Here is a 9,828-nt window from a genome sequence, read left to right as displayed (position 1 = left end):
AGATAGGGAGCGCGGAACGAATCCTAGGGTTAGAAGACGCGGAGTAAATAGAACACGATTTTATCATCTCCTACCTCCTATGTAGTGAATAATGCACCTGAGATTTTGCGTAACAGTTAAGTATGTCGTTGAGGCCTCGGTGGTGTGCGAGAGTGACCCCGCCCAAAATGCCAAATCTTTGCCCGCCACCTGGGCCTTTGAGTGAATAAAACGCCCAAAGTTGAGATCAGCCGATAAAGTAACACCGAGCTTCTCGAGACGGTTAGCTATTTCCAAAGAAGCACCCCTGCTGGTTCGACAGAATCCAAAAGCACTCTTTTTGCAACTCACTAGAAACTATCAATCTAAACTAATATTATGGAGGTAAAGGTTTTTATTTTTTGTTCCGTTATAATGATCCTATATTACTTACTTATAAGAATCCTATATTATCTCTGAGTAACTATTAGGACCGTTGAGACTTCTTATTTACATATTATTTTAAAAAAACGCTTAGCTGTGCGAAACAGGCCATATGATTTACAATGGCAAGCTCTTTAACTTTTAACAAATATTTAAAGTTCAAAGCCCTTAGTTAAAAATGGTTTTTCTATGCGGTCATCCTTAACAGGAATCGTTTGACACCTAAATCGGGACAATTATGGGTTTTATACATTCTAGAGATACAACGGGATGTAAAAAGGCCTGAATAATAAACATATTATTAAGAAATCATTTATTTGTCGTTAAAACATTGAATGTATATATACGTATATATATACTTAATACAAATGGAATAATGTTTGACTTGGATTAGATCACCTGAAGCTTAACATTGAGTATATAACAATACGACAATATAAGACAGCACTCACATATTGTTTGTTGATGGGAATATAGATTATAAACACAATAATATATTATATTCAAAATATGTATATTGTATATATATATATGATTATATAAACGACATTTATTTGTTAATACCTGTAAACTTCCCACCTCATTTAATATATATATATATATATATATATATATATATATATTTCTATCTAATTCGCCCAACATTACGTCAATTACTTATGAAATTATGACAAACGTGATTTCTTTACTCATAGCATAAATACATACACCCTTACGATAATATTTGGTAACAATTTTTGTGTTCATTAATCGATTTAATGTATCGATAGCGAACTACAACAAAATAAAGATTACATCATAACTTTTTAAATAATTTAAAAAGAGTATACAGTCATAATAATTTGACGATTACAAGCGATAAGTTTTTTTATACATAGTAATTTTTACTATACGAAGACAATGGAAACAAACACGGGTACAACTTTCAATTAAATTTAAATATTGATTTTGTGTGGGAACCATTTAATCTCATTAAACAGCTTATGAAAACTAATATAATTAGGTTTTAGGTTATTTCATTGATCTCGTTAAAAACGTAGTCCGTCAGGCTTTAAATTATAGTAGTTAATCTCAGTACACTATGTCGGAACTATGTTCGTAATAAAATATCGGTAAATAATAATACGTTTTACACAACCATGGCAGCCTACAATTTCTCTTCTGGTGTTTGCAAAGGCACACTGGCTTCCTCCATTTTTTTCGTAAGGTCTAAAGCTTTATGTCGCTTTGTTCTTTTCTTCTGAAAGAAGAGTCGGAGGTAGTGGCAGGAGAAAATGACGCATTCGCCCGCCGGTTCCTCTGCGTCTATATAAACTCCTCGTACAAGAATTGAATTTGAACAATTTAAGAGAATCAGCAACGCCAGACTTACGATGTGGCAAGACCAGTTGCTTAAGAGAGGCGAATCTGAAATAATTAAACGCGTTAAAATGAAATCCAAAAGATATCTTTATACAATAACTTTATCTAGTAACTGTGGTGTTTTATTCTTTACCCAGTACAGGTTTAATACTCTTACTCATAGAGAGTTATTATTAATAATATAAAAAAATTCCAGAATTAAAGTACTTTAACGCATTACATCGCGTTATAGGTTGTATAAATACGAACCTGGCAAAAAATAAATATCCAGAAATCCCCAAATTGCTCGCCATACATTCACCGTGGAAGCGAAGGAAAGAAAGAAGTACACATCAGCGATCAACAGCCTTGGGGCTCCCTGAAGTCTTGCGACAACCCACTGCAAAGGCGCCTGCAGCGAAAACGTCAGAAATACCATAGAGTAACCTACTATCTGTAAACAAAAATAACATTGATTGAAATAATATGTTTATAACGGCACATGCTTCTCGCATAGTCATACAATTTATATTACTAGCAAAATTTATCTCAATGAAATGTTTTTATCAAAGGTTTTATTAACTTTCAACGAAACTCGTTTTAACAAAGTTTACCGAATAAAACTGCTGTAGATACATCTTGCATTTTCTGCAGGAAGATCTACAATAAACGTTTGTAACATCTTAGCGTAGCATCACAATGTAAAGAGACGTTATCGTGCGAGAAAACGAAATAGTAAAATAAAACTTTATTATTATATTTGTTTATACATTTATTTGTTGTGCGATGGAAACACCCTGAACGGAGATATCCCATGAAAGAATTGTGCCCTAGTTCGTTACTACCAATCCTTTGTAAATTTTTCACTAATTATGTTTTTTTACGCTTGAACTGTACGTTCATGCTAGCGTAAGCGGCAATTGTCAAAAAAATGTATTTTAGATGAAAAGTGTGACATGACCTTTATTATATAGACATTTAGAAATTATTTTTTTAGTAAAAAAAAATAATAATTATACTTTTATCAGATGTAATGATGAAGCCTTTTTAATTTTATTTTAAAATGAGTATAGATAGATAGAAAGTATAGATTATGTAAAATATATTAGGGAGGGGATTTACAGAGATTTTTCGTTTGTTGATTGTTTTTGTGTCGTTGACAAAGGTCGTGGGGTCACACACGACTAATAATAACATACTTATTAAAAGGCCCGGAGCCAAAATAAGAGATTATCCAAATGTGCACACGGAAATGAGAAAATTTGGTATTATCCGGTCATAGCAGGTTTCCAGTACAAAGATATTTCTACCCACGTCGAATTCAATGTCACTGCTGAGGACTTAAGTACGTAGTATGTCATTGCCATACCATGTAATCTAGAGTTCCGTTCGAGTCCCGACTAAAACCGTATTTTGTCGTATTTATTATTGTGTCGTATATATTATCATTGTATTTATGTTGAAATTTGATTATTTATTTTAGTAACACTATAAACAGTCAATATTAAAAATAACCTCAAATTTGCATTTATTTTTAACTCTTTGAAGAAATATTTAAAAAAACACTCACAATAATTGAGAGCAGACTTAGCGTCTCCCGTGCATCGAAAACGATCGAGTTCGCGGTAAATCTCGACTCCAAATCTGTATAAGGTCTAGGGGACAAAATAGACATTTCATTTGTATATTATGCTTTATGACATATATTCGGCATCGCGCCAGTTATGAAGGCAACATGTTTCTGTCTTCTCGATGGTATTGGTGTGACGTTTAAGGTGAATAAATAATTAGTTCTAGAATACGCAATGTATACAATATGTAACGCATGACGGAGATTGATATTTTGTTTGTTATAATTAGACCATTTAAATCCTAAATTGGTCAAAGCCGTACGTAATAGAGCGAGGGCAAGGAGAGGAAACGCCAATTGCGATCTAAGTGGTCACTGACTCGTGGCGAGAATCTGACCCATATGCGGAAAAATAGTTAAAACAGGTGACCTTAGTTATATTGAAAATAAGATTAGTTATTCTGTAGACTGCGATCCTCATCCCTGAGCCTATTAGAAAAAACAAACGATCTGATACAGAAATCTGAGGCCCAGACCTTCAAGGGTTGTGTAGCACCACTGGTTTTAGACATATTTTCAGCTGGTTAATACGGTTACTGTTAGCAAAAAAAATAAGGTATATATAAAACTAATTTGTGCTGAAATTTTGTCAAATTGTACTACATAAGATTCAAACGATTCGTAATCGTGTCCCGCGAGCAATTTTATCAAATGGCACCATAATATTTCACGACGATAGACTTTGTTACGCTGAGCAAAGCACCTTTTAATCGACTTTAAAGACTCCTTCCTCGGAGACCAAAAGACATATCTAGAAGATCCTTTTTTAGGTATATTTGGAATATGAGTGATTGAGTGATTCAATAACTTACATTAAATATAAGGCCTATCCTATCTAGATACATAATTTTGTTACTTAAAAAAATTAAGCGACATTAAAAATTAAAATTATTAAGGGTCGTTACTAGTGTATTGCGAAATATTTCCGCGTCTTTATTCCTCATTGTATCGTATTGTAGTCAAATTGAGTATTGTGTAGCGAATTGACTAAGTGTGAAGCATGAGATTTTTATTGGCATTCAGCTGTAGATATATTATTTTCTATGGAAAAAGACTTGTCAAAAGTTATACAATTTATATAACTACGTTTCCTGCGGGTAAATCGCAACAAATAAATACCTATTTGTAAAATTTCAAACTACATGACAGCAAACATGAGACCTTTCAGGTGAAACTTATTTTAAAATAATTAAAAATATATCAATGGCACAGATGGGTGATTTAAAAATTATAAAATCTAGTTCAGATATAAAATAAAATCAATGCACGAATAATCTACATATATTAAATTAAAAAAAAACACTGTTGAACTTTTGAAACAGCAGTAATTTATACTCGAATATTGTTGCTTCAGTTTTTAATCTAACCTTATTAACCTTTAACTTACAAGTGACATCCAGCAAGATTTGACAGCATCATCTGGATAGAGGTAAATGTCAATCACACCCCACAGACCTCCCCACACGACCACCACGAGTGACCCGATCACAGTCACAGAAAACAAACAGTCCAGTATGTATAGAGCCGTTTTCTGATTACTCTGTAACAAAAACATCTATTCAATGAATTCTTTTTAAATTTAATTTTTATTCAAAGAAGGTTTTATGCCTTTACGACTTTACAAGAGAAGTCCTGAATGGTTTTGAAAGAAAAGAGTCAAATCTCTCGGTTGACTTAGTGGTAGTACTCTTGTACTATGAAACGATGAATGTGCCCCTACAATGTGAACATTATATTTTAATTTACACAATATGTTTATGAAAGACGAAAAAGACGGTCACGTTAATTTCACGCGCTTCGACGCGATACACAATTTTAAATTACATTATTCCACTGCTATTGATGATGGATTGTTAATAGTAGACTAATCTAACAAGTAAGTCAATTATTCTACTACGATTCTACGGAAATTAAGTAAGCAATGGAAATAACAAATATTTAAGTATGCGAGAATAGGTACATCTTTATATCAGTATTTTTTAAATCATCTAAAATGTTAAAACAAATTTAGTTGGTTCATAAAGTAATATTCGATTCTATTACCAAAACATGAATTAAAACAATATTTGATACTTGCGAGATTTGTTCTAAATAGTTCTATTTTATTTTACAATTTTAGGGAAACTAACAGCTAAAAAAGGTTCAATAATATACAATTAATATGATGAAGGCCAATTATCAGTTTCCACACTTAGGCATTATCACATCCTTACACGCCAATTCTCAAAAAACTCAGTCAAAACAAACTCAAGTCAGCTATATTAAAATCTAAATAACTCAAAGTATCGATCACAAAGGGTTTTCTTCGTTCTAGTAACACACATTCACATTAAATTAACAATTTACGTCAACGATAATTGTTATCACAATCAAAAGTACATGAAGTAAATGTGCAATAACTTGTCGCACCTTTTATTTCATAACCCTGTTATTCATCCATTGCATTTATTTATGTATTATTTACAGATAATTAAATTACATTAGTATCCTAATGTCTGGTGCAAAGTTCGGATATGAAACAGTTCGTCACCTGGCTATGGGAAGCATTTTAGAGAATGTTGTGATGGCATTTCAATTAAATGTGCTACTATTTCCTTTATTTAGTACCCTTTCGTGTGGCTTTGAATTCTATCCTGTAAAGTAGTTATCAATTTTCAAAAAGTTACGTGGTTAAATTCTAAAACGGATTTTTTTTGATAAACTAATATTGAATTTTAAATAAACAAATTAATTACTTTAAATTATTATTATTATATATCAATTTTTAAATCTATAAAAAAAGGATTGCAAATGAGCTACGCGTCACCGTTGGCGCTACGAATATGCTACGGAGCGCGCTATTTCTTTTGCCATTATTTAATTACACAATACAACCAATATTACAGTTGACATTCTACAAATAATGTGGTTTCATACCATTCTGAAAATGTTGGTGCATCAAAGTAACCCGCTTCTGCATCTATTGACACACTGTAAGTAGCCGAATCCAAATTTCTAAACACTTTCAGACATATTAGGGATATAGAAAATGCATCCTCGTCGTAAATGTCCATAATATTAAGCCGGAGAAATGCTCTCGATCGAGCGCGACGTTAATATAAAGCAGTTGCTTAAATATAGAAGCAGTAAAAACTTCTCTGCAGGGATAACTTTTGCGTGACAGTAGCACACACGATGAAAGACGTGCCGTGATGTTTGCTTTAGAGTTAAATATGGTCCTTGAGTCACAAATAAGATTAGCAAAAAAAAAACTAATTTGGAAATGTAAATTCAAAACCACAGATAGTTAACTTTTTTACTATTTCCTTGTAAGGCGATTTATTTAATAACCGTTTCTACTAATTTGTCAAGTCAAGACGAAAATAACCTTGATAACTAAATCAATAATGACGTTTCATATAGGTATACCTAACTACTGTATTATTTGGAAAAGGAAAGTCACCGTCTGCTTGCTTAGTTCGTTAGGTTTATGGCACGAACCCTGGTTCCATTCCTAAGGAAACAAATATTTAATAAATCAATTTAATCAATGAATCAGACGCATGGATGAGCCTTCCGCAGGCCCATTAAAGAGTTTCATGACCTCAGTCTGTACTAAAAAACAATTAGCGATTCTGAGGGTTTACTCAACGTAATTTCAGGTCCTCGGTTTGACGCTGAGGAGTGAAAAAACATGTTGTTTTTTACTGAACAAGAAAGTTTTAGTTTCTTTCGTTAATTATTCACATACATTTAGGAATTGCCATGATTTGGGACTACGCAGTAGGTATTATATCGCTCGCGTGTGTGCAGAGAGACACGTGCACTCTCTCTCTTCCTATCTATATAACAACCTTCCAAACTTATTTACCTTTATACAAACAGTGATAGTAATAGTAAATAAGCCCTCTTCCATATATAGGTTACAGGCTGACTATCAACTAAAATAATAACAACTTCAAAATAATATAGCGATTTTATATACGTACATTTAAATTAAAAATGTGTTATTTGTCTCCGTGGAAGCGGGTTTCCTATTTATCTGTTAGACCAATGTACATAAAATATTGACATAAAAAAGAGAAGGTAGACCTTATTGCCTTCTGATATTTTGTTTAAAAGTACCTAATTTTATATTTCAGGTCAATGCGAGCTCTACCGGTTGCGATCACTATTCTATACACAAAAAGATCCAAAGGTCTCTAACATATCAAGAAAAATCTGGTCAAAATAAGTCCCTAATAACGGACTTGAGAGTGTGCAATGGGCATACGATGTAAAATCAGGTCTGTTCTATTGATCATTTTTATTTATATAGAACGAATACGGCACATTTGATTGTAATTGCTTAAAGGGGAAGACGGTGTCGCGTGTTTGTGTTTGGATTAGAACAGCTATTGACCAATCACAAACGAAACGCGCCAACGTATCACTTCACATAAGTTCGCGCTCCGAGGATTTCTAATAAACCAAAAACTATGAAAGTGATATTAATACTGTAATTAATCTTTATATAGTAAAACCACGATTGCCGTGTTTAGTTATTCTTTTAAATTTTATAATTTGCTATATTTCTTTCGATTTATTAGCTGTGCAGTAGGTATTACGATGAAACCTATCTATCCACGGTGTGTATTCCATGTTGGTATGATTGATATATATAATACCTGACTATAAAGTCTCTAAGGGACCTATTATGATTTTTTTTATATGAAACATTTTTTAACAATAAGTTTTATACCAACCGTTCTAAACAAAGTGGGAACATTGAAAAAATCCTTAGGCGCATCAATAAGAACAGCAAAAGGGGCAGCCGATATGTTCCTTAGACTCCGTAACGCCGCTAGAGATAACGTCGCTGCTGCCGTGATGTAAATGACAATCGTTGCACTACCTTCCGTGCATGCATCGAGGAGGTTCCGTACTCCTCGCCACACGCCAACACACGCCAATGCAGCCACATAAGTGTATAGCCTCGAGAGCACATAATACGTAAATCTACCCTTATCAGGGCGTATATGCTTGCTCAACTGCGTCTGGAATACGCACAAAAAGAAGTTCACGCTCAAACCAAACACGAGGGCTGCTATCCCGCTGTTCACTGGTTGTTTAGGCAGGACGTAGAAGTCCATCAGTGACCAGGTCCCTCTCCAGTAAGTCACAACCGCGGGGGCTACTACAGCACTTCCGAACACCTCATCTGCGAATTTTAGAAGCAGGCTACGGGCCCGAGCGTGTCGGTCTGTCGCGAGCGTGTCGGCTAACCCGGCCGTACTCCCACGCATCTTTGGTTACGAGTGCACACAACGGGTCCCGAACGACTACGAATCATTTATATACGGTACGGTATGGGCCCTCGTGTGACGTCATGTTGAGATCTTTCCCACCCACAACTTTCTTCTTCATTTCAGTGATAACGGGTGATAAGCTTCATTTTCCCGAGAGTTTGATGATAAACTTGAGATTGTTGGTTCTAAGCGGCTTTTATAACATAGCCCACAATGCCGTCTGCGCTTGCTTGTAGATATAACAGGTGTTTGATGATATGAAGATAGATGTTTTGTAGTCAAGGTTGTATACTTGTATAAAACTGGAAGAGAAATGGTTTTCGTTCGTATAGTTATTTTTTTCTAATGAATATATACCAAGACAATTGTACATAAGATCAACAAATGGCCACACAATCATTTGATAAGATAATATATTATGTGACCAAAGAACTTGCAAACGTGCAGTAATATTATTATTATACGTTACATATATTCATTTTATATACCTAGTTCTAAAATTTTAATTGAAACCCGAATTTAGATTTTGTACCAATTTCACGATTAAATAAACTTTTACTAAAAAGGCTATTACAACTTTTTTATCATTTTGTCAAAAGAATATTTTTATGATCACTTAATAACAGTTCAAGTCGTTAACATAACGTAATTTAGCTCCAAATAAGTAGTAATAAGTTATAAAAGAAATAAATAGATCTTTTTCAGGGAAAACACTAAAATTATCTAATCATTGATAGACTGTATAGTAAAAATAAATCAAATTACCTTCCGAAATCTTGTAGTAAATATGTAAGTTGGGTGTTTTCCATCGTGACTACGCGGTAAGGAGGCGATCAGTGGTAGCATGTGGAGCGAACAACTAAGATTAACACGACGCCTATCAAATACGGCGCTATCAACACTGCCTTGGCATTCTGATAATCCGTGGTTAAATTGATCTGAGAACTCGCAACTGACTTACACTAACGGCACTCCCTTAGTCACTCTCCTCATTTTTGGAATTTCTGCATTCAGCATTTCGGCATTCTGTTAAGCAATTTAATTTTTCGTCTTGGTAAGTAGAAGGAGTTTGTAGCTGATTTACCAAGTGAGTAGTTGTCTATGAATATCGTGCCAATAATATATAAACGCATTTTATTTATTTATTTTATTTATAAAAATATGTATAAAAAGTTTTCATCTTGTAAA

General features: G+C 33.7%; 1 protein-coding gene across 1 annotated transcript; it reads right to left on the bottom strand.

The window, feature by feature from the left end:
* Positions 1-1,021: 1,021 nt before the first annotated feature.
* On the bottom strand, positions 1,022-9,569 carry LOC125054738. The gene is made up of 4 exons (XM_047656785.1): positions 9,406-9,569; positions 4,761-4,913; positions 2,014-2,197; positions 1,022-1,809 (listed from the first exon to the last, which is right to left on the bottom strand). The coding sequence occupies exons 1-4, from the start codon at positions 9,484-9,486 to the stop codon at positions 1,550-1,552; spliced, it is 678 nt and encodes a 225-aa protein (XP_047512741.1). The 5' UTR covers positions 9,487-9,569; the 3' UTR covers positions 1,022-1,549.
* Positions 9,570-9,828: the final 259 nt, after the last annotated feature.

This window comes from Pieris napi, chromosome 1 (assembly GCF_905475465.1).
Source record: "Pieris napi chromosome 1, ilPieNapi1.2, whole genome shotgun sequence".
Lineage (NCBI taxonomy): Eukaryota > Metazoa > Arthropoda > Insecta > Lepidoptera > Pieridae > Pieris > Pieris napi.
This window is presented reverse-complemented; position numbering and strand designations above follow the sequence as displayed.

Bases quoted from the DNA above. Each gene is read 5' to 3' on its own strand.
- LOC125054738 (XM_047656785.1), bottom strand. From the start codon at position 9,486: ATGCTACCACTGATCGCCTCCTTACCGCGTAGTCACGATGGAAAACAC. The intron at 4,914-9,405 runs GTAATTTGATTT...TTTTTGTTACAG, and splicing joins TTACTACAAGATTTCGGAAG to AGTAATCAGAAAACGGCTCT. The intron at 2,198-4,760 runs GTAAGTTAAAGG...TTTTGTTTACAG, and splicing joins AATCTTGCTGGATGTCACTT to ATAGTAGGTTACTCTATGGT.